Genomic DNA, 24,433 nt, shown 5'->3' on the forward strand with positions numbered 1-24,433 from the left:
GAGAGAGAGAGAGAGAGAGAGCTCTTTTTATTTATTTATTTATTTATTTATTTATTGGGTGGAGAGGGACACTTTGCTGCTTGCGAAGTTGTAGTTGCTGATTAGGTTTTCTTCTTTGTGGCATCGCTGCATTTCTCTGGGTTTTTGAACCCCCGGCAAATCCAGGCAAGGGAGGAACAGTGTGTTTCTCCCTCTCTCTCTCTCTCTCTCTCTCTCTCGCTCACTCTGTTCCCATTCCCGCGCTCTTATGATGTCGTTTTCTACTTCCTGTCATTTCTCATCTCTTTTTCTCCCTCTCTCAAACGCAGGAGGTGTTATATCTCTCTTTGTTTCTGAGCCGTTTTCAGAAAGGCTTCTGCGTCTCCGATTCATTTGTTTCTGTCGAGGTATTTTGCTCCTCCTCGGCGGGCCTCTCTGTGAGCCTCTGTTTTTTCAGAGCTCGTTTTCTGCACGATGCTCTTAGATGATAGGAATGTGTAAGGTTTGGCTTGTGTTCGCGCTGCTTGTGCGGACAAGTTCCTCTCCTGGAGGCCTTTACTGGAGTCTAACCTCACCCTGAAACCAGTCGCTATGAGCTGGAGTGTTACTGCACATGCACACACAGTGTCACATGCATGTGGGCTCAAGCCCTTTTTTGCGTCATTCTCACAGGCAGGCCCCATACAGTACTGACCAGGATGCACGTACTGCCACGGCAAGTCAACAGATCCTTGATTTTTTTCAATTTTATTGATTTTATTTCTCACGTTTCTTCTTACAGAAACTGAAAACTCGTCTGTAAAAACAAAAGGTTTGTAATGTTGACACAAGCAGGGTGGATTTCTAATGCTTCTCTGTAGGACCTGTATAAAATACACTCCTCTGGTACTCCCACCTCTGAAACTAAGCTACAAAATCATCAGAAAATATATAAAATTGCATGCTGTCATCTTGACCTGACTATTTGAATGCATAGGCCACCCAAGTGAGATGGCAAAAAAGGGTAAATGGTGCAGGTGAAATGATGAAATGGGAAGAAATATATAAAACAAAATATATTTGTGTAATCTGAAATATCTTTAGTAATGTTGATTAAAATACAGTTAATAGGAAAGGGCCGCATTTGGGAATTCTTGTAAGAAGAGTTCATGTGAAATATAGGAGGTGCGGGGTTTTTCAGAACCTTGCCTTCTGTTCACACAGGAGCACTTCCTGTGACTCCCAGGAATTATATTGTTTGGTCTCATGCAGGTGAATTGCACACTCCACCCCTTACATTCATTTACATTAAATGCAATTGAGAAAGAGGGGGATTCACCCACAGTGGTATACACACACACACACACAAGCAGTCACGTATATTTGAACTCACAGTCACACATATACTATACTAATACATACAGTACATACGTGCACACACACACAAGGACTTACAGCCACACAGGCATGTACGGACACATACACATAACCTGTTAATCGGCCGTATCTCAGGGCAGTCCGGTAATATTAGTGACAGATAAGTGCGGAGATTACAACCACTCTCTAACATTGTACAAAGCCATATATATATATAGCTTATATGTAATATTTTTTTTTTTTTCTGGGCACCACTGGGTTTTTATAACTGCAATATATATATATATATATATATATATATATATATATATATATATATATATATATATCACCTGTCGTGCAGGTGAAATGCACACTCCACACCTTACATTCATTTACATTAAATGCAGTTGAGAAGGAGGGGGATTCAACAACAGTGGTATACACACACACACACACACACACACACACACACAAGCAGTCACGTATATTTGAACTCACAGTCACACACATACTATACTAATACACACAGTACATACGTGCCTGTATACATGTGCACAAGCAGAGGCTTGCATGAGGACTTACAGCCACACAGGCATGTACGAACACATACACATAACCTGTTATTCGGCCGTATCTCATGACTGTCCAGTAACATTAGTGACAGATAAGTGCGGAGAAGACAACCACTCTCTAACATTGTACAAAGCCACATATATGTATATATATATATATATATATATATATATATAGTGCAGTTATAAAAACCCAGTGGCGCCCAGAAAATAAACGCTAGATTTGGATTTATGGCAGCAATGACACCGCCATGACAGCTGACTGATGCGGCGAGGCTTTATTTTGTTGCTTGACATAAAAGCCAGTTTATGTTAATTGCTGTCATTCTCTGAGTTCAAGGTACAGGATGTGGGGTTTATTATGGTCAGGAAGCATTATGTGGTCATAGGAAATCAGTTGGAATTATTATGACGAGAGGCGCTGGCTGACATGTACCGCCATGGCTCTCGTCATTCTTGCTAAAGCCGCTTTTCCAAAGCTCTGCCCCTTGTCTGTCTCTTGCCAAAGTCATAATAATAAAAAAGAACTCAGAAGTGCCGGGCTGTGATAGATTGAGATGTGTCCTACGTGCCGTTTTAGGCTGGTCCTGCAAGGCAAGATATTAGTCACACATCCTTATCTCATTGTTAGGACTCGCGAGGAAGATATTAGACCTGACATCATGCACTGCCGAAAGACATGCGCTATATTGGATCTGCTCTTGAGAGAGCTGTTCTTGTTTTAAATGATATATCAGGCATGCACCATAAAGTTGACTTTAAATGTGAAAATAAATGTGGAGAAAAAAAGAGGAAAAAACCCGGAATGATTAGTGGAAAAAAAGGCTTGGCAGGCGTACATACGGGCTGCGATCCGGCCTGCCACGTATTATAAATCTATCATGCCACTGGATTGAATTATAGTGCATGTTGCCACCTATTAATCTCAATGGGTCCTGCGTGCCTGTCGCAACTCAAGGTAACCTCACTATCTGCATATTCCCAGAGGCTTGTTAATAGGCGGTATCTTTTGTTTTGCGGAACGGCACCGGGGGCAGCTGGCAAGGAGCTTTGAGTCGTGCTTTATCTGCCTGCTGGCAGGTGTTGCCGTTAGCGACAAGGCGTTGAACCCTCCCTCCACCACCATCAACCCTCGCCTTGCTTCTGGCAGCTACTGTAAACTGTGAGCCCCCCCCGCCCCCTTCCCCACATTCATTAGAAATCCGACCCAACATTTTATTAGCAGCGCCACGCTAAAATGATTACGTTGTGACATAACCGCCACAATTAAGAACAGGCCCACTTGTTTCTCAGGAAAGCACGAGTGCGCACTTTCCGAGGAACGCTCAAGAGGAGCTTAGCATGGAAAATGGAATGGCGTTCTCGTTCGCACCACAGATGCCCCAGGCTGAATGTGGTATAGTATATAGAATGTGACATCGCTGCTGCCACAGAACATCTATGGGCTAGTCAAGTCAAGGCAAGTCAGGCAGGGTGGGATTCACATGCTATCTGCAGCACGTGGAAAAACAAACATATGAGCGCTGCTAAGAAAAGAAGCGCCTTCCTGCCAAAAGCGTCTTTCCATCTAATGATGAGAGAAGGTGGCCAGAAGTCCCGCTGGGAGGTTTCGCTTCGGTGTCCATCCTTGTCAATCTTCAGTTTAATTTCCACCATGAGGGAACATTCCATTAAACGTCTAGTAGCATGTCCATACACGTTGCGTACCCCTTGTTCCTTGTCCAAGGATGTCAAATTATCTGTCTTGATCAATGTAGACATATGCACCATTGATTATTTCAGGTATTATGACTCTCCAAGGCTTCATTCATATTCTGGGTGTGTAACGCGCCCAGTTCGCCCGGTTTGTGGTCAGGGTAAAGTGGCAGGGATTATGCATTTGCTTTGAGAAGTGCAAGAGGACTAAGATAAGGGCTTAAAATGTAGCTCAATGTACACTGATCACCGATAACATTAGCTCCACTGACAGGTGAAGTGAAAAGGATTGATGATCTTCATCTACAGTGGCTCCTGTCAGGAGGTAGATATATTAGGCAGAAACTGAACAGTCAGTTCTTGAAGGTGATGAAGGTGTTGAAGCAGGAAAAACAGGCAAGAGTAAGAATCTGAGACACTTTGACATGACAATTTGATACTTTTGACAATCAGGCAGGTCTTGAGGGTCATTTCTATTATGCAGTGGTCAGTACCTACCAAAAGTGGTCCAAGAAATGACAACCGGGGAACCAGCGACAGGATCATGAGCACCAAAGTTGCATTGATGCAATCCTTGAAGGCCCCACCTCACAACATACTAAAAAAGATGGGTCGCTAAGAAAGTGCTGGAGGCTTGGTGCCCAGCATACCCTGCTATAGTAATGCCTCTGAGTTTAGGATGGGACCTTTAAATTGGTACAGAACCTTCAAACATCAAACCAAGCCTTGTTTCAATGCGGCATTGCCGGGCAGCCATCTCGCTCTGAGAAAGGCTTGAGGTCCCCACCTCCACCACTCTGGCCATCAGATGCTTGTACCAACCAAGTAAGGAGGGAAGACGGTGCCAGAAAACATCTACCTACAGCCAGTTGTGCTCTCTCTGGCTCCGGGCACTGATGGCAAAGTGGCATTTTTCTCTGGATTTGAACTTTTGGCCCCCGGTCTGAAAAAGGTTTTTCGCACTCACAGTTATTATTTATAGAACCAAGGGTGGTTCTTTTATGGCATTTCTCAAAGAACTTTTTGTTCTGTTTTGTCAAAGTCAAGGCCGCCTCCTGCTGCACATGTTAACGTTATGTGCGAGGGCAGAAACTGCCTGCAGATACCAAGATTCCCAGACATAGAAGCATCATGTGGCCTTTAGACACAGTAATGTGCAGAATGCCCCCTCGCCTCTAGCCTGCTAGGTAAGCCTCACCCTTTTCAAGACTCTTTGAAAAGCCCACTGCTGCTTAAACGTGCATGTTCATAGAGACACCTGATCTTCTTTATTGCTCCATGAGGAAGCTGTTTCCTCCTTTTGAAAGGAGCTACTGTGGTCTTTTCAGAGTGGCCAGGTTCTCTCTCTTTTTCTCTCTCTGCATATAGCCATGAATACAGCATGGACGCACTGGGCGATGCCTGGGTGAGAAAGATGGAGAAGGATATTAGAGAGAGAGAGAGAGACAGAGAGAGAGAGTGAGGGGAGGAAGCAATTAGAATGATAGAGATGAATGCTGAGAAAGTGTGCAGATGCTGATGGAGAGGTGCACTGAAGGGTGGTAGACAGGATTAAGCAAGGAAGGCTACTTTCCTTTTAACTCCTCGGTCGTCTTCACTCTGTCTCTGTATCTCACTCTCTCTCTCTTGCCAGAGGTGACCTCTGCTTGCTCTCTCAGTCATGTAGGTAATGAAGCCCCTCAGTCTCCTCTAATCCCATTAGGGGCCAGATTAAAACCTGAGACTTGATATCTGAGAGACTGGCCGGCAGCGCCACCGAAATCCCTCTGTGTGATCACACACACACCTCCACTTAAAACAGAGGGAAGAAGGGATTGCGAAACACACCATAAACAATAATAGGTTCCTGTGGTCCAGTAGGCCTGACCATTGAGAAATGAACGATTTCCATAATTAAGCTTAAGGAATTACGTTCAGAAAGCAGACGGTTCCCCTGGCCCCTCAGATACCAGAACTGGAAGTCTCCAGTTCGGAGGAGCTCCCTTTTCTTCCCAGCGTTTATCATTTGGCTAATGAGAAAGCTACTGTAATTGGGTATAATGACTTAATAGAGTTAGGAGGAAAATACAGTCATTCGAAAAGCCAATTATTAGCCCAACATTCAATGGTTATCTTTTTTGCCTCTATCTTGCTTTTCTTGTCATAATAGCTAATTAAAAAAGAGCAGAACATTTGTGAATAGCAAAATCTGTGGTTTTCAAGCATGCCTATGTATGTGTGTGTGTGCTTGGTGTCATACATTTTTCGGACAAAAGTACTTGAATTTGTTAGAGGACCAGACCAAAATTAAGGTTGACCTACACTTTCAGACTAATGAAATAGCCCTGGCTTATGGTGGACACTCTACAGGTAGTGCACACTGAAGGGCAGCCTTCATAAGGCTGCATGACACCTGCGTAAGCCTTGATTGGCAACAGACATAAACCATAAACCTAAATAGACATTTCTAAAGGCTTATTCCGGAAAGCAGCAGTTCTTGTTAAGGCAGCTTGTGCCAGTTCTGATCCAATTACACCAAAAAGTGTTAGAACTACTGAAGCTTGATGGAATAAGACTTTGTAGATGCTCGTATAGGTTCGTTTTAATGTCAGCTCTCATGAAAGGCTTACGTAGGTGTTGTGTAGCCTGAAATTCTGGTAGCACCTTACTGAAGGGCATACAGTCCACCCCCATCAGCCTTTTTAGAGTTTTCAGAAGATTCTCACACCTTCAAGATACAACATCAGAAGGTTTTCTGAGTCTTGAAATCAGGACACTTTCTATTTTGGCGCCACATTAGGCAAGTAGGCGTGTTTACGGCACACGTAACGTCGGCTACATTTTTCATTGAGTTTAATATAAAACATCTTTCCGATGTCATTGAGGACCAGTTTGTTGGCTCTTTCATTCCAGTGATTTCATTTTATACTAAATACGTGACATACACTGTGTGTCCAGATGTTTGTGGACACCCTTCAAATGAATGCATTCAGCCACTTTAAGTTGCACCCATTGCTGACACAGATGTGCAGATGGACTCACCCACACACACAGCTTGTCTAATTCCTGTAATGACGTACTGCCATTAGATAGACAGTAGATACACATAAACCTATCAGCACCATGCTGCCTAATAATGCCAGACGTGGACTAAAGGGGTGTATAAAGCCCCCCAGCATTGAGCTGTGGAGCAGTGAAAGAACTGTGTTCTCTGGAATGATGGTGGTGGAGCTCCATCCAGTACTTTTGGGATGGGGAGTTGGGGATGATGAGGTGGGGTGGTGATCATCATCCAACATCCTGACCTCACTAACACTCTTGTTGCTCAATGCAATCTAGTAGGAAGCCTTCTTCTCTGGACAGTAGAGACAGGTACTCCAACAAAAGCAGGATCAGCTCTTTTTAATACTTTTAATTTCAGAAGATGCAATGAATGAGCAGGTGTCCCAATACTTCTGTCCATGTTGTGTACATAGAACCCAACAACCTCGAGATTAAAACAAACAACCCCCTGATTTGTGGTGTTTTTAGGCTGTACGTTATGATGAATGGAATCAGCTTCACAGGCAGTCTGAAATCTCCTATGAGGGATATCTGAGCGGTTCAGTGCACGCAGGGATTCCGGTGCGTTCTCATCGAGAGATCCAGAACAGGGACCTCATTAAGCTGCCTGTTACGGCCGGAATATGTCAAGAGCAGTTCACCCTGACAGCCTCATTACCTACCGTATTCAATAATCCTCTGTCACATGCACCACCCTTGCAGCTCTGTGCAGCTCCGTGCAGCTATGTGGGGTGACCTATTCACCACCGTGTTCCATTAACATATGCAAATGGCTCCAGCTCCAATCAGGAATTGTGACAAAGTGGCCCGCTGGATGCCATTTCGCCATGTACCAGCTAATATAGCGCTGCACTGGAATTTGGGTTGCAGTGGACGACATATAGTGCTTTTGTGCCCTCAAGGCAGAAGCTGGTGGCTCTGCTGAATCTTTAATGACGGCATCCCTACTGTTTTGTAGACTTCTCTCATTCTTTCCACTCGGGAGAAAATGGGGAGGCTCGGCGAAGGCAAGTGTGGTTTTGTGCTCAGCTGGTTTATAGGGTTGTGTTTGTGTGTGTACTTGTTTTTATGCATGTTCAGGACAGAAAATGGATTGATTTTGTAGGAAAACCAGAGAAAAACAATATGCACTGACATGGGAAATGATATATTGGCCAGTGAAAATGTCCTAAAACTGGTCAATATGTGTAGTATTTCTTATTAGGGGATTATTGGAAGAAGAAATGTTAATTAAAACGGCTATTTCTTGACTTTTCCGCTTTTTTAAAGTCATTTTATCGAGTAAAAGTGTCTTATTCTATTGGAAGAATTCTTGAAAAATGTTTTCCACATTAATTCTTGGCATAAGAAGCTATTTTCCAATGGAATAAAGCCATTGGTAAAATTGTCTAGAAATAAGGCCAGTTGTCTTATAACCAGTCATATAATTAAGATTATTTTACTTGCCAATATCTTTATTATTTTATTTTTTTTAGCTTTGTTTTTGCAGTATGGCCCTGATTAGGCCCTGACTGTGGCTTAAAACTATTATGTCTGGCTTGCTGAAGTGAATGTGAGGGAGGTAGGATCATATGACTCTTATATGGTCATATGACTTCACATCCTGATGTTCTATAAGGACAAGTGTTATTTATATATGTGTTAAGACTTGTTGCGTTAGTCTATGAGGAGAGATATACATGTGCTCAGGCCTGGTAGTGTATGTGTTTAGTGTAAGTGTAGCTACCATTGTTTACATTGCATGTCCTGCTTTTCTCTTTGTGTGTTTTCCATTTGCGTACAATTTGCATGAGCCAAGCAAGCTTTTTTAAAAGGTTAACTTATAAATGCATGGAAAAGCATGAAGGTTATTTATAGCACAGTGCTTCAGTCGACGCCTCGTTAAAAATTTTGGCCTTGTTTGATCCTTTTTTTTTTCATTGGCAGCACAATGCAGATCATTGGTTCATGACAAGACACTGATGTTTTTGCAGGTTGTCAGAAATTCTATTTTCGAGCGCAGGTGCGAATCTGGGAGCATTTCTGTTTCGTCGTGCTTTACGATCAGCCCCTCAGATGTGGTTTTCAGTTTGGGTGAAATTTGACTTCAGTACTGAATGCATAGACGAGTAAGCGAGAGCAGATTGATAAATTCAGGGGTTGTCGCTGACTTACAGGAAACGTGTGGTGTGTGGTGCGGTGCGTGAGTCGCCGCTGCTGTGTTAATGATTGCTACTTTTGTATGAAATGTGCTGCTTTTGTTTGGTCATTGGGAAATTGTGCGTTGAGCTTGCCGGGTGGATGTTTGCTCTGCTTCATTTTTAATGCTGTTTTCTCTATTCTGGGTTCCTGGGTCTGGGCTGGGTCTGTTTTGGGGATTTGGAGTGACGTGGGGTAATGTGGGTGGGAATACTTTTTGTTACTCTTTTGTTTTTTGCTGTATGAATGACTCTGGGTTTTGCATCTAGAGTTGGGGTGGTGTGGGGCGTGGTTTTGGGTGGTGTGGGACGCCTCTTGTTTATGCTGTGTGAGCAATTTCTCATTTCTCTGGGGTGCATGAGTTTGTGGCATTGTGGGTGGGTGTTTGGGTGGTGTGGAGTACCTTTTGCTTATGTTGTATGCTCAACTTCTTCTTGCTCTTGGTTGCATGAGTTTGTGGCTTTATTGGTGGGGTTTTGGATGGCGTCAGTGGAATTGTGGGTGGTGGAAGCGGGTTACCGGGTGGTGGGAGCATGAGCACCGCCTGTTATTGCTATATGGGTTTGGTTACATAGGTGGTATTTTGGCTAATGTGGGTGGAGTTTGGGTAGTGGGGGCGGGCTCACCTTTTCCTTTCTCCCTCCTCTTGCTTCTCCTTTCCCCATGTCCCTTTCCTCATCAAAAAAGAGCACCTGCACTTATGCACCTCCTTTCCCACCAGAGCACTGACACACTCTCCCCTTCCATATGTCTTTTCCTACCCAGAATACCCTATCTACCCATCTCCCGATGGCCGAGAGATCCCGCAGGAGCAGCACAGCTCGGGCGCCGCTATCGGGGGCGCCGTGGGCGGCGTGGCCCTGCTGGCGGGCGCCGCCACTCTGCTGTTCTTCTTCCTGCGACGTCGCCAGCGCACCTTCAAGGGAGACTACAGCACCAAGAAGCACGTTTTCGGCAACGGCTACAGCAAAGCCGGCGGCCTGTCCACCCACCCGCCTGCGCCCAAGAGCCTGCAGTACCCGGATGACTCAGACGACGAGAAGAAGCCGGCGCAGATCGGCAGCGGCGGTGGGCCCGGGGGCTTTGAGGCCGGCGAGCGAGACTTCGACGGGAACTCTGAGGACCTGAAGCGGCCCTACTTCACGGTGGACGAGGGCGAGAGCCGCGACTACGACGAACGGACTCTCGCCTTCCAGTACGAGCCCGAGGCCGAAATCGCAGACGACATGGTGTCCCAGACCGACGGCTCTGTCATTTCAAAGAAAGAGTGGTATGTGTAGCGCGGCGGCAGCACCGACGACAAAGAAATCAAAAAATCACGAGAGAAAAGAATCAACAAATCTTATGCTCCTTCCCGCATCTGACCACACCCCTTCACAACACAACTCCATCACAAGAAAGCTCCTCCCTCCTCCCCTCCCTCCCTCCATCCGTACGTCCGTCCACTCCATCTCCCTCGCTCCTTCCACCTGGCGAACCTCCGCCCCCATCAGAGCCCATCTAACCGAACATTAGAGAAAAAGAAAACGCTTTGAGAAAACCCATCAAATCAACATCACGGTATGCCCACACGCTACTAGGTTAACCTGCTACGTCAGCGAAAAAGAGGCAGGATCATTGACTAATGCCAATCACCATTGACTCTCAAAGCCACACAGGCTGGTTGCTTGAAAATTTTATGGTGTATTATTACCTTTTTTGTCTCATTTTGTTTGAAGTTATTCTAAATGTATTAAATGTATAAAAAGAGACTTTGTAACTGTTTTAGGATGGGGTACTTCTCATCTCGTGAAAGTCCTACACTGGATGTATGATACTTTTTTTGATCCGCAATTTGTTTTCAATTCAGTTTTTACTTTTATGATTTCTTTGATCATTTTTAGTAATATCTTGTTTATTTTTTTTTATGGGGTGTTGGTTATCTGAAACTGTGGAGGTCAAAATATTAGAAATCCTCTTATATAAATGGATAGTTACGAGATATGTGGTCAGTCGTTTCAGAGTGGAAGTAGACAGCCGTTTCGTCTTAGAGGTTTGATCTCTGTAGTGCAGCTCACGTCCTTCTCCCTTCAGCCAGTAGGGCAAGGAGCCAGAGGCCTGGATCAGTGTGAGTGGGCGGGCTCTAAAAGCCGCAATGTCTTAGCCTGCTGTGGATTTAACCTTCCCGCCCAAAACAGAGACATCGGTTAGGTGGGGAGAAAAAGCACACTGAGTCCCTGACTAATCTCTGAAGCATGCCTGTGATAGTATTGATTCTAACAGCCCGCGTTGAGGGTTGCCTGGCTCAGCGCTGAAAGCCGAGGGACGTGGCTCCGGGTTTTAGCCATATGCACACCGTACTCAGGCAGAAAAGGCGTAGACAGATGTGCAGAGCCAGTCCTGACCCCCTCCTAGCACTAATACAGATGAGAACGGGCCGGTTCGTCCTTCGAAGCTTCGGCGCTCGTCCAATATTTGCTTGAACAAAGCCAGTGTCTCTAACAAACCTGTGTAAAAACGTCTCTCGCCAGACACTAGGCTTGCCTGTCCAAGTCCTTTGGGGTGGGTTGCTGTGACCATTTTGTTTGTGACATGACCGATGCTCTTCAGAAGGGAACATTTGACGTTGTAAATAGTAACAATATGGCTCAATATGGTAACTTTTTGTCACATGCATACAAGTCCTCAAAAACACAGTACGGATTGCTTCGGATGGACCTGCTGGAGTGGAATATCGAGACTACAGCCTTCAGAAAGGTGGAAATCATGTCAGCAGCACATCAAACCATGCCTGTCTGCAGTGAAACTGAAATCAAAGGGTTAAAAACTCTTCTCGTTGTCCGTCACGTTGTTCTGCACATTTCCTTTTTTTTTTATTTAGCATCATAACAAGGCAAAGATCAACTCCGCCTACCCAAAAACACTGCCATCACCACCACCACAGATGGGGATGAATCCACAAGGCCGAGTGCCGCCCGGTGATCTGAACCACTCTGCTTGCTGCCAGTTACTGTGGTTCACGGCGGTATTCTTGCTCGTAGTCTTACAACACGAGCAGGAGGAATTGTTGGTGGTGGGGAAAAAAATCTGAAAAGCGAAAAATAAATAAATAAATAAATTTTAAAAAGCTGGAAAGTCATCAAGCAACGGACGTCTATAGACATACTTGGCTGGCTGAAAAGTTACAAATGTATAAGCCTTATTTTCATGTATGTATCTTTTATTTTTGTTGTTTGGTTGGCAGTTTTCATTTTTTTTTTGTGTGACCGCATGTATGGATTTGTATTTTTTATTTTTTATTTTTTTGCATTCATTACTCTTTTTTTAGCATTGAGCCAGAGCTGTGATCTTTTCTGCAATTCTGTCGTGTTGGCTCTTCACAGCAAGAAGGCTTGCCAGCATGATGGGGCATTGGGATTTGCTGTTGGTGAATTAGAGGGCATTGGGCCCACTCCACTAACACAATTTTATTTCCACAGACAAAAGCATTTCTAGCATTTTCCACAACGTGTTATTTGCTCTCCAAACCTCCCTCCAAATGTGTTTGAATTCATCACTGCCTGTCAGTGAAATGCTTAACCCTCCCTGCCTCTGAAAGATGAAAGAATACTCATCGACAATTGTTGGGTTCTTATAAGATAACCACGCTGCAAAAGACTGCCGCTTAAGGTTTCCTGACAGAAAAGGGAAAGGTAGCGTTAGATAGCGTTAAAGTAACACATGGGTAGTTAGGGCAAATGAAAAAGACAGGTTCCTCACAGGTCATTCCTTTATGTTGCCTCATTTTAATCCCGATTCTAGCTCGTTAGATGTGCTACAAGAACTACAAGTCCTACATAATGGCAGTGCCTATGATATATATGTGAGATGTAATGTAATTTTCTTTTTGTTTTTTAAGAAAAGTCTAAAAAGAACTGTACAGAATGTTTGCTCTGAAACGTTTGTCTCCATACTGTGTACAACTGGGTTCATTTTTACAACAGCTGAAGATCCTGGATACGTATCTACATTGTACACTCTTAAAAATAAAGGTTCCTCAATGGTTCTTGGTTTGCATATCCACTTCTCGCAAAAAAAGGTTCTTCACACTCGCACATCTCGTTTTCCATCTATTGAATGAGTCTTTAGAGAACCCAAACCTGATTCTTCTAGGGCAGGGGTGCTCAATCCAGGTCCTGGGGATCTAGTACCCTGGAGAGTTCAGATCCAGCACACTTTGTTCTGATGTTCAGAAGGCCTTCATCACCTGGATAAGATGTTAGATTAGTATGCTAGGGTTGGAGCTGAACTCTGCAGGGTAGTAGATCAGCAAAGTTCCCAAAGAACCCTTTTTGACACCTGTATTTTTAAGAGTGCTGGTGTTCCCTCCAGTTAACATTAAATCAAGCATTTTTAAGAACAGCTTTTCTGTTTCTTTGCAGAATTTAACACAATAGAGAGAAAAATAATAAAGCATAACATCTTAAATGTGTCAAAGACAAAGTCTTCTCAGTAAAGGACGTGTTCTTATTTTCACTTCAACAAAATAGGGGTGTCCAAACTTTTGCATACGACTGCAGAAATACATGTTTACATTTAGGCCAGTGTCGGGGGGGGGGGGGGGGGGGGGGGCTAATCCTGTTGTTTTTCACCCTGACCATTTCATGCCTCTATTGCGTGTATTTGAGATAAATATGGGAAAAGAACCACATCCCGACCCTTCCGGCTGACCTTTGAGCACTTAGTTTTTACAGAACTGGAAAAGCTGAGGGATAACCCGGGCAGTAGAACCGGGAGACCCACGTTCCTTTCCGTTAAATCGCACACTTGTTCAGTTGTTGTTCAGTTCATTTACAATAAAGTTGTTTCTCCATCTCCGTCATTGGCGTGGCACTGACCCGGCTACCTACAGAGGTTCGTATTAATTACGGTCTTTTCTTTTCCCCAGTTAAGCACAAGTTCCTCGAGCGCCGAGCCGATTTATAATGGGCTTTAAATGTCAGATGGGGGGACGCGAAATGAGTTTAATCAGGCCGCATTCACGGCCTGCATCTAGCGCTCTTTGCAGTAATCGCCCTCATGGCCAAGATGGTGACGAGGCATTTTACACGGTGTACACGGTGGTACAGTGTGTATACGAGCTTTTTTAAATATTATTGTGGTTTGAGAGGGGAAATCTGCTTATTATTTCCCCTTCTTGCCTCTTCATTCCAGTCTCTGACATCTTTCTAACTGCCCACTTCAATGCTTGACATTCCATTGTAAATACTGTACCTAACATTACAGCAACCATAGCCGGGGTTTCCGTTCGGTGAGCTGAAGCAGGGATGCCTTTCTGTGTGCATTCGAGTTCAAGCCGACCAGAGAGACGACAGAGACTTTAAGCGGGCTGGATGTTGTATAGCTTATTGCCATAAATTCTAAATAAACTCTTTATCCTCGACTTAGATGAGTTTTGATAAGCCGGCGGGTTCTGCATTGGGCAAAGGCACCAACGCATATCACGACTTTGTACATAACTGCAACAGAAACACAAAAGAATGATTTAGTCTTAATGCAGCTGTGTGAATGTATGTTTGCTGAGGTTGATAATGGAAAAAAAAATATTGTTCACATGTGTTGACCCAGTGAAGTAACCTGTATTTGCTTTAAAAAACATTAAATGATTTCAATGGTCAATAATATTTCGTTCCACTTCTCTGACTGAGTGCCTCGGTATATTCCTGCTTCAAGCAGAATGCACACAATGATGGCAGTGTTTTTTTTTTAAATGTGTAGATTTTAGTAAGAAGTTTGTCGAATTGATTTGTTTCTTGTTGCACGTTCTACAACCACGGGCCGGTATAGCTGTCCAGATTAAGAAGGCAACATGTCTTTACTGGGACATGTCCTTGCAGCAACACTGTTTGGGTAAGGACTTTTCACAGTAGATGCATGTTTGATTAGATGTCTGCAGCTTTTTAGGATGAAATTTGCTTTATATACAGTTTTTGTTATATATATATATATATACAGAAAAAAAACGCAGTGACGCAAACGCAGAGAAAAAACGCACATTAAAAACACAAAGTCACGTTAGACAAAGCAGATGTGACCTGCTGTTTCTGCAACATCATCAATGCCACAGTGTTGCAGTATGGACATGTCATAGTTAAGACATTTGTTTGCTGTTTTCTAATGGATTACAATTAAAAATAATTCTTGAAAAAAAATCAAAATACTTTATAGTTAGGACATGCCAAAAATGCTTAATGTGGAAAAAAAGATCATATAGTCTTTTCTGTGAATTCAGAGGCACCTACATTACATTTCCCACACTTTTATCCTTGAACTCTTTGGATAAATGATGTTTCCTTAGAAAGTAGGTTTGGTTGACATTGAAAAAATAGATATTTTTGTCATTTGCTCAATGTTACAGTAAGGGCATGAAAATGTAGAACAGACGTATTTATAGTATATAATCACAAAGGGCGACTGAACTACTATCTAAATGATTCTTGAATATTAAATATTAAATATTCCTTGTTTTTACAAAACTGTTTAACCTGAAAAGGCAATTCAGAAGCTTATTTTTATGGATTTCAGTGTTTTGCTGCACAGTATGCTTCCTAAATGGCATGAGCTTATTTACACTATTTTGCATATTGTGTTATGGCACCAGTTAAACATTTTCTAACAATGTGGAGCTAACAAAGGATACGCAGTGTTACTGATGCAAAGCACCAAAAGCTACTGAGGGAGTTATAAGCCACATACACAAGGTGCTCTGCATTTACAAATGTGGATGGAAAGGAAAAAATTACATTCATGGTAATTTGCAGACAGTCTTGTCCAGAGCAGCTTACAGGAGTGTTTACTGCTTAGTTGACTTGTCAGAAAAAAAAGAAAAAGAAAAAAAAGCTCTAGCTGGTGATCAGATTAGATTCCGAATATTCTGCAAAGATACTGATAAAAACAAGATTCAGTGATGAGACCCTATAGCCAGATACAGATTCCTAATTTAAGTGTAGTCACAAGCACTTAATTAGTGCCAGATAAGTGCTTAATAGTGTGTGTGTGTGTATGTATATGTATATATATATATACGTGTGTCCACTGTAGTTAGGATGTCGTGGCTGGGTGGGGGGCTTAGATAGGCCTATCCTTGTAGGTTGAACTGAAAGAAGCTGATTTGGTCATGTAGGTTATTAAGGCTATTTATTGGCTTTGCTAAATGAGTAAATGTGTGTGTATTAATGCTAATTAACATTAACATACTGTAGCTGCAGGGTTCGAGAGGTATTTCCACCCTCACGGTTACACACACACACACTGCCACGGTCCTACAACTCAGGCCTGCTTAAAACCACCCTGAGCCACGACATCCTAGTTAAGCTAATGATCACCACACATTCAACCAGGTGTGTCCAAACTTTTGACAGGTGCTGTACAAATACTCTATGCATATACATACATCAATCAGCCATAACATTAAAACCATTTTAATATTGCCAAATATTGTGGAGGTCCCCCTCATGCCACCAAAATATCTCTGACCCATCGAGGCATTGACTCCACTAGACCTCTGAAGGGTCCTGTCCTGTGGTATCAGGCGTCAAGAATAACATTAGCAGCAAATCCTTGTAAGTCCAGTAAGTTGTGAGGTGGGACCTAAATGAGCATCAATGAGCTCTGGGCGCCCATTGCCATGACTCTGCCCAGAACCTGATGCCTGATGTTTTGGAGATGTTCTGACCCAGTCATTGTCTAGAACATCGCAGTTGGGTTCTTGTCAAAGTGGCACCATTTTTCCTGCTTCAAAACCTTCAAGAACTGACTGTTCACTCACTGCCTCGTATGTCCTATTCTGTGACAGGTCCCACTGTCACAAGATAATATTGTTTCATTTACCTGTCAGTGGTTTTAGTGTTACAGCAGGGCTTAAAAGTGCCCATAGTTCCAGAAACGCCCATCTACAGTCTTGGAGAGGTATGTTAGAGATGTCGGATTTCTTTACTATTTAAAATAAAGGTGCTTTGGGTGATGCCATAGGAAAAAAAAAACGTTTAATTCCTAAAAGAATCATGTTTATAATGAAGACACATGAATATGAACGCATCTCTATTACTAATGTGGTTCTTCTATGGCCTCAACCAAAGAAAACACTGTAGCACTTTATTTTTAAGAGTGTTTATAGGCTTATTTTACAACAGCGCAGCAATTACTGACATTAAAGGTGGAGGAGAACAGTGTTCAGTGGTCAAAATACATGAAATGAAAAACAGTCATCAAAACCCCTGTATCTTTTACTCTAACCTTACTGAACACCTTGTTCCTATAGTAGCAGCTGTGTGTACAGTGATCACCCACTGAAATTTATAAGAAATGCTGAGGAGCTTGTCAATCTGCATTTAGCCTGTGTTTGTTCACAACAGTGGTGGTCTCTGGAAACAAAGGGCCAATTACTTAATCTGCATGAGAAAAACTGACAAGGGGGCAAAGTCTGTGTTTTGGCAACACAGTGTGATTTAAATAATGCCCGTGTACAGTTCTGAGGGGCTTTCCTACCCCCCCTACACCTTTAAGCCTTAAATGTTGAGGTGCTAATGACTGCTTTCACTGCATTTGCCTCAACCTGCATTTCTGCCTAAACAGAAATCTAGTCAGGACAGAAAACAAAGCCACAATCATACTAATAGGCAAAGCTTCCCTACACAGTTATTATGTCTGTTTACCAGAAAATAGACTTTTTTCTTCTGTGCTGAAAGAACAGGAGGGTTATTCCTTACCAGCACACCTACAGACTGGAAGGACACATTATTTCCATAAAAAAATCAAATCTGAAAAACAAACAAAACAAAAACAACAAAGAAAATGTGCACAAATCTTTAAGTCGCTTATGAGGTTTGTGTGCCTTTATTTATTTTTACTTGACCATTTTCCCACCTCTCTTCAGTCCAGGCTGTTTTTGGTTCTGTACCTTTAAGGCTGATGTATGCAAATGAGCTCTGTTCAGATTGGCTGCCTTCTATCAGGCCTGATTTTAAAATCAGTCCAAGCAGAATCGCTTTATATTGGTATATTCAACATTAGCTTACTTTAAAAAAAAACAAAAATGGAGATACAAGGTTTTGTTTTGACAGCAACAATATCGATATCATGATTAATATTTATATTTATATTAATCATGATATCGATATTGTTGCTGTCAGAACAAAACCTTGTATCTCCATTTTTTTTTTTTTTTTAAGTAAGCTAATGTTGATTATACCAATAGAAATGTACTCAAAAGTACTTGGGCAGAATGTTTTTACATTAACTATCACTAAAAATTATGAATGTGTTTTCCTCCTCTTGAGAAGGTCGGTTTTAAGTGATGTACGTATTTAAATCAAATCAAACTCAGTGCATCACTTACTTTCCCAGTAAACTATCCTGTCCAATTGACCACTGGTTTTGAGGTTCAATACCACAGCTCTCTGTCGACGTAAATAAGGGCTAAACTATGTACAGGCCATTTTCCCCAATAAGGCCAATCCTTTCCCACCATCCAACACCTTTCAAAAGCAATTCCCTATCCTTTCAGCCTACACCTCACTTCTGAATCAGTTTGATATGAGCTGAAATAGAAACAGGGCAATTGCTCCCAGATCAAGCCCACAGTGAGCGGACCTCCACCACAGGCCTCATTACGCACTAGCCAGGGTTCCTCTGCAACAGCTGCCTCCGTCCGTCGACTCAAAGGCCTCTTTGTACCGGCGCCGGCCTTTGAAGGCACATTCAGTCGTGATAAGCCTAAACGATACAGAATCAGGCCTCTTCCCTCACAGACACAGCCGTGCTGTTATTGCACTCAGCAGGGCGGTCCAGTGCATGAGAACTTCACTGAGCCGGAATGCGTTTATGAACATTATAGCAGGGGCCGCTGTGAGAATGCCAGCTGGCGCCTTCTTCTGCGTGATGCTGTGGTATGAAACATTAACAAAATGTGGTGATATTGGTGCGCTTGCTGATGGAGGCCTAAGGCGGCTGTTCATGCTAAAATGAATTTTATATGTAAATGAAAATAATGATAATAATAATAATAATAATACTACTAATAATAATAATAATAATAATTATAATAGCTATTATAATTCATAGTAGCAGTAGCAGTAGTAGTAGTGGTATAGTAGACGTAGTGTCTCCAATGCATCTATGATATAATAAACACTGCAAAAATATGATGATATCTTGAAAGGGAAAAGTGTCTTAAATCAATATATATAACATAAATAAATCAAATTAATACATCATATATTACTCATGTTGAGACTGTTGAAAGAATAATGCAATATTATTTAACTTATTATTATTATTATTATTATTATTATTCCTGTTTTAGTCTCAGATTATTTAAAGAATATGTAACATTTCGATTTGCCTTTAATACATTTAAAAGTGAAAAGTCAAACCACCTTAAATCTAGTTAATATATGTGTTAGCCATTAATTTAGTTAAGGGTTGTTTTTTTTCAAACATTTATTTGCCTGTGTAATGAGATCATTTTACTTGATACAGAAAACATGTCTGGAAATCAGTTGAATAATCATATACACAAAGTCCTATAATCTTATTTTTTATAAATTTTATTAAAACTCAAAATGAGACTTTTTAGCTGTATCCACATGGTTGAACATGACTTCCCTAACCAGGCCATTATATATATATATATATATATATATATTGCATACAATGAACTGCAGCTAAGCTCATATTTCATTATGTGGGCTTTGTTTCAGTGCCGTGCAAAATTATTTACATATTTGATGTGATCATTTACAGCATTAGAAATCTATAGGCTATCTGTACTACCACTGCTCATCTGCCTTATCTGTCCGTATTTGTAGGTTTACAATAAAATTCCTCCCCATTTTGTTGGCCAGGTGGATCATTCTCAGCACAGCAGTGACACTGACATGTTGTGTATGTCAGTCTACAGTCATAATTCATTTTCTAGACTCTATATCCCTTGCAACTGTGCCTTTAGGAGTGATATATGTACATAATGTCTGTTGTGATTGGTTGCCCTGTATTGTACCTAATTCAAAAGAGCAGTCCAGTTTATAATACTCCTGATATTTTCTGTGTGAATAAGAGGAGCCAAACTTTTAAAACGTTCATTCACGTAAAAAAAATTGAATTTGACTTTATTAGCTGCACACTGATGAACTGATTAACTCAAGAATCGCATGGTTTTTGTAACCCAACCTTTTCTAAGGAGCATCTAAATATAGCCATCAGCTAAGAGCTACAGTAATGTCGCATTTCTCCATTCTATTAATTCGCAGGCAATGCAGCCGAGCTGGATTTCCTGTGAGAATCCTGCTGAATGTGGTTTGTTACCCCGTTTATGAATTTCATTTCTGCTGGTTCACAGTGTGCAAACAGGCAACACAATGTCATCTGCCCGTGGATGTGCTCGATTTCCTCCGAGTTTTAAATAGGAGCTGATAGCGCGGCAGTCACGTCCGCCGTGAGAGGAGTGATAAGTCTCAGATTGTTGACTCATAAACACTGTTTCAAACAGAAAACAACACGTCTGAAAATTACAACCTGAACACAAACCAGAATAGTGCACACCGATCAGCCATAACATTAGCATCACCTGCCTAATATTGAATAGGCCCCCCTTGAGCCATCTCAACGGATCTGACCATTCAAGTGGCATGAACTCCACAAGATCTCTGAAGGTGTCCTGCTGTGGTATCTGGAATACAAAGACTAACGTTAGCAGCAGATCCTTCAAGTCCTGGTGGGGCCTTACTAGCTACTCATTTCTAGACTGTCCGTGTCTCATTGCAATCTAACTGCAATCCAGGGAGGTCTCTTCCTGGAGTTGTAGAAGATTGTACCTATTGTACGTTTAATTTATTTTATTTATTTATATATTTTTTTCTCAATGTTTCCACCCACTAGCTAGGCCTCACCCATCACACACCGCTGTCTGTGCTAGTTCATGTGCTGGTGCATGTTCTTCCAATTCACATGAAGCCAGCCAACCACATCCTTACCAACACATCATCACTGTGCAGCAGAACACACTTAGGATAGAGCTCTAAGTGTTACGCCAGTTATGTTACATCAGCTAGCAGACGCCCACCCGGCTTGCATTGCTTTGCATTGGAGTAAAATGGTACCTATTCATAGTGCATATAGACATAGATTCTAAAACTAAACACAGTGGAGTGGAGCCAGTCATAAGCCTGCTTTTGTCAGTTGTTTTTATCCATTTCACCGCAGAAAATGTAACATCAACTGACGCTTGTTGTGATAGGCCTTCATTATTATTAATGTAGGCTTATGTCTGGTGTCATGAAAGGCTTATGCAGGTGTTATATAAGTTTACAAATGCTGCACAGCAAAAATATTGTATTTCACTGTTAAGTCTCATGCTTAAGTCTCTGCCTTCTTTTAATATATATATATATATATATATATATATATAGGTTAAGTTTGGACACACTTGGTTAAAAACATGCTGATCATCATCTTAAAACATTTGATTGAAATGATAGGGTGACCATATTTTTGGTAAATATATTTTTATTGGTAATTTTAATAATATACAACAACAAAAGCCGGAAATAAAGAAACATGAGACAGACACAAAACAAATAAAAAATATATCCCTATACATAATCTACAGTGCTACACAATCCGTATAGTCCTTATGTCTACTGTAGTCACTTTTGCATTATGTAGTCTGGCAGTGGCCCATTCTAAAATCAGTACATCCAGAAAGTAGTTGAAGAAAGTTGGTTCTGTGCAGAATCTCAAGATCTTAAGGAAAGAGAGTCTTATGGTTTTCTTTCCTGCAGAGTAGGACAAAAAAGGAGGGGGAGTTGAGGTAGGGCTAAGTTGTAAGTTGAGCTAAAATGAGGTGTTTGGGACATATAGGCTATTAAGGCTATTCATTGGTTTTGCTAATGAGCAAATGTATGTGTTCTAATGTACATTAACATTAACTGTAGCTGCAGGGTTCGAGAGACATTTCCACCCACCCACGGTCCTACAGCTTAGCCCTCAGCCGGTCTGTCTTCAGTGTCCTCTTTACTGAAAACAAAAATAGGGTCACGCCAGCATTTGTATTTTTAAGATAATGATCAGCACACTTTTAACCAGGTCTGTCCAAACTTTTGAGTGTTCTGTCTGTGTAACTACATAAAATATCTGTGTTTTTAGATATCATTTTACTCTGATCCCAACCTTTAGGACTGATGATTCCAATCTTGTAGAACCTGGTTCTTATAGAACCAAAAACCATCAAACCATAACCAGAACATGACCAGTCCTGTACTTTGTGCAGTTAAAAAAAACACCTTTATAGTTTCCATATTGATTTTGTAACCTTCCCATGATTCACCCACAAATGTGTTTATTTTGTAGCTATTTTGGTTTGTAGCTGTTGAACCATCGGATAAGCTTTTCAGAATGTTATCACTGGCATTGTAGATATTGTTGGTGAAAATGCCTGAATATAGACTGTATTATTATTATTACTAGTATTATTATTATTAGCATCCTTTTATGATAACAGCTTTTTTGGCCATGTAATCCAAATAATGTCTCCATCTCCAACCAACCTGCCTAGTTTATATTAGCTGTAACAAATCCAAGAAACTCAAGTCATTCTTAAACATACTTGCTAGGCTCATATTGGGCCTATTTCTGGCTGTAGTATGCAAGCGTTGCAAGCATTGCATCTATGTAATATGAATAATCTCAAGTACATTTACACATTTGTATGTCATAATAGTTTAAATATATCTCATAATTAATTATATATATCATAAATAAATATCTCAGGCTACATATGGATGATTACAGATTCTTTTTCACAGCTCTTTATTACGTTTAGACTTTGTAAACTAATTTTTTATTCTTTATTCCATTTAATGTTTAGTGTATTTCTCTCTCAATATAATACTTTTTTGTGTTTGTTACATGTCATACTTGTGTTGCTCTCACCAAGTAAAATTCCTTGTATGTGTAGCAGACTTGTGAAATAAAGATATTCTAATTTTGATTTCTGAAAAAAAAGCACAGGTTAAAATGACAGAAATTAAAAAATAATCTAATGCAAAATGCAAATTTTTGTACTGTTAGCAATGTCCATATGTATTTCCTTTACATCTTCAAATTTTAATTGAAGCACTTCACTTAAATCAACCAAAATATTTAATTATATAAGAGACATTTTCATCTTGTCTCTGGTCACATTAGCGTAGTAATTAGTGTAGTGATTATTACCCACCAATTAACCTAAACACCTACTGACAGTTTTTGTCACCTTATAGCAAATCATAGCATTACTCCAACAGAAGCAGGATAAACTCTATTCTATACCCTTTATACCCTGATTTCAGAAGAAACAATGAAGGAGCAGGTGTCCCAATACTTTTGTCAATATAGTGTTCACATGAAAAGCTTATGTAGACAGGTTTATAACAAAATGCTATTATCTGTATCCCATCCCCATCAGTCCATCTTCTTATCTGCCTCTGTCTGGTCGGGGTCGTGCAATGCCGGAATAATCTCCTGACCAGAGCATCAGTCCATCACAGGGTTTATGGTGTAAATATTTGGGTTAATTCTCCTAAATAATGCTAATTTAATTAGTAAACACTGACTCATTTAGAAAACAGTCTCAAAAGTCTAATGAATAAATGCCCCTGGTGGGCGGAGCATGCAAAATGTCAATGCTACACTTTTGCCTGTGATCAGAGCTGCATGATTCATGTATTTTAACAAAGTGAACGGTAAGCGTCTGAATTCTAACTGAGCTCTTATCACATTTCTGTGTTCCCACCCATAGGCATACGCTGTACGGGACATATGCTGCTTTCTTCTGGTACAATTAAACCTTTAAAAAGGCCCCCATCAGCCTCGCGGTATTTCTATTCCCCCCATAGTGATGTGGAGCGAGCTGTTCACAAAAAATAAAATCCTGGCAACAAATCCCCTCTGCTCTGATATTTAAAGTAAACAAGTAGAGAAAGAAATGCCGATAACGAGCAAAAGGCAAAGGAATGGAGGAGCCACAAGCGTGCCTTGATCATTTATGAACTGAGGGAAAGAAGCAGAAGCTGAAAGCAAGAAAGCAGTGTGTGAAGCAGGACAGGCAGAACTGCATGTGCCTCAAGAATAGCACAGACATCAGGCTCCGTTCACGCGATGTCTTCTACTGATTGGAGAGTCCTAATGAAGCCATGTGTCAGTCAAGCAGATTTCCTTCCACAGAACCCGCCCAGCACACACAAACCGTGATCTCCAGCTCCAGTGATTTCTGCACTGCTGGCAGATGTTGCCGTGTGATGCTCGTACTTTGGTCACTTCTTGTAAATGTTGGACAACTTGGTGTTACGCTGAGCTTCCCATTCATTAGACTGCACGTCTCATTCGGTCAGGCTGTTTATGCCAAGTCTAAATAAAGCCTATGTGTCCAGATTACACAGCCTTTTGAAGTGTTATAACACAACATGACAGCAGCCATTTATCACACATACAACTACCGTCTCCTCCTGTGAATGGTCCTCCTAATGCTAATGCTTTACTTGATTAACTGCTGCGGTTTCGCCCTTAAGAAGAATGGCTTGGTTCGGTCATCAGACTGCATTCAGACTGCAAATGTGAGCGGAAGCCGCTTTCCC

The 24,433-nt window shown here is 41.5% G+C and overlaps 1 protein-coding gene across 3 annotated transcripts in view; it reads left to right on the top strand.

Moving 5' to 3' along the window:
- Positions 1–24,433, top strand: part of nectin1b (nectin cell adhesion molecule 1b) — a 279,635-nt gene that overhangs the window by 116,324 nt on the left and 138,878 nt on the right. The window contains exon 6 of one of the 3 annotated variants that reach the window (XM_072695372.1): positions 9,570–13,369. The exons of the other annotated variants lie outside the window; for them this stretch is intronic. Coding sequence (XP_072551473.1) covers positions 9,570–10,084 — 515 coding nt within the window. The 3' untranslated portion in view covers positions 10,085–13,369. Of the gene's footprint in view, positions 1–9,569; positions 13,370–24,433 lie in introns of those variants that run through there. 3 annotated transcript variants of the gene reach the window in all.

Source organism: Salminus brasiliensis, chromosome 13 (genome assembly GCF_030463535.1).
Source record: "Salminus brasiliensis chromosome 13, fSalBra1.hap2, whole genome shotgun sequence".
In the NCBI taxonomy this organism is placed as follows: Eukaryota; Metazoa; Chordata; class Actinopteri; order Characiformes; family Bryconidae; genus Salminus; species Salminus brasiliensis.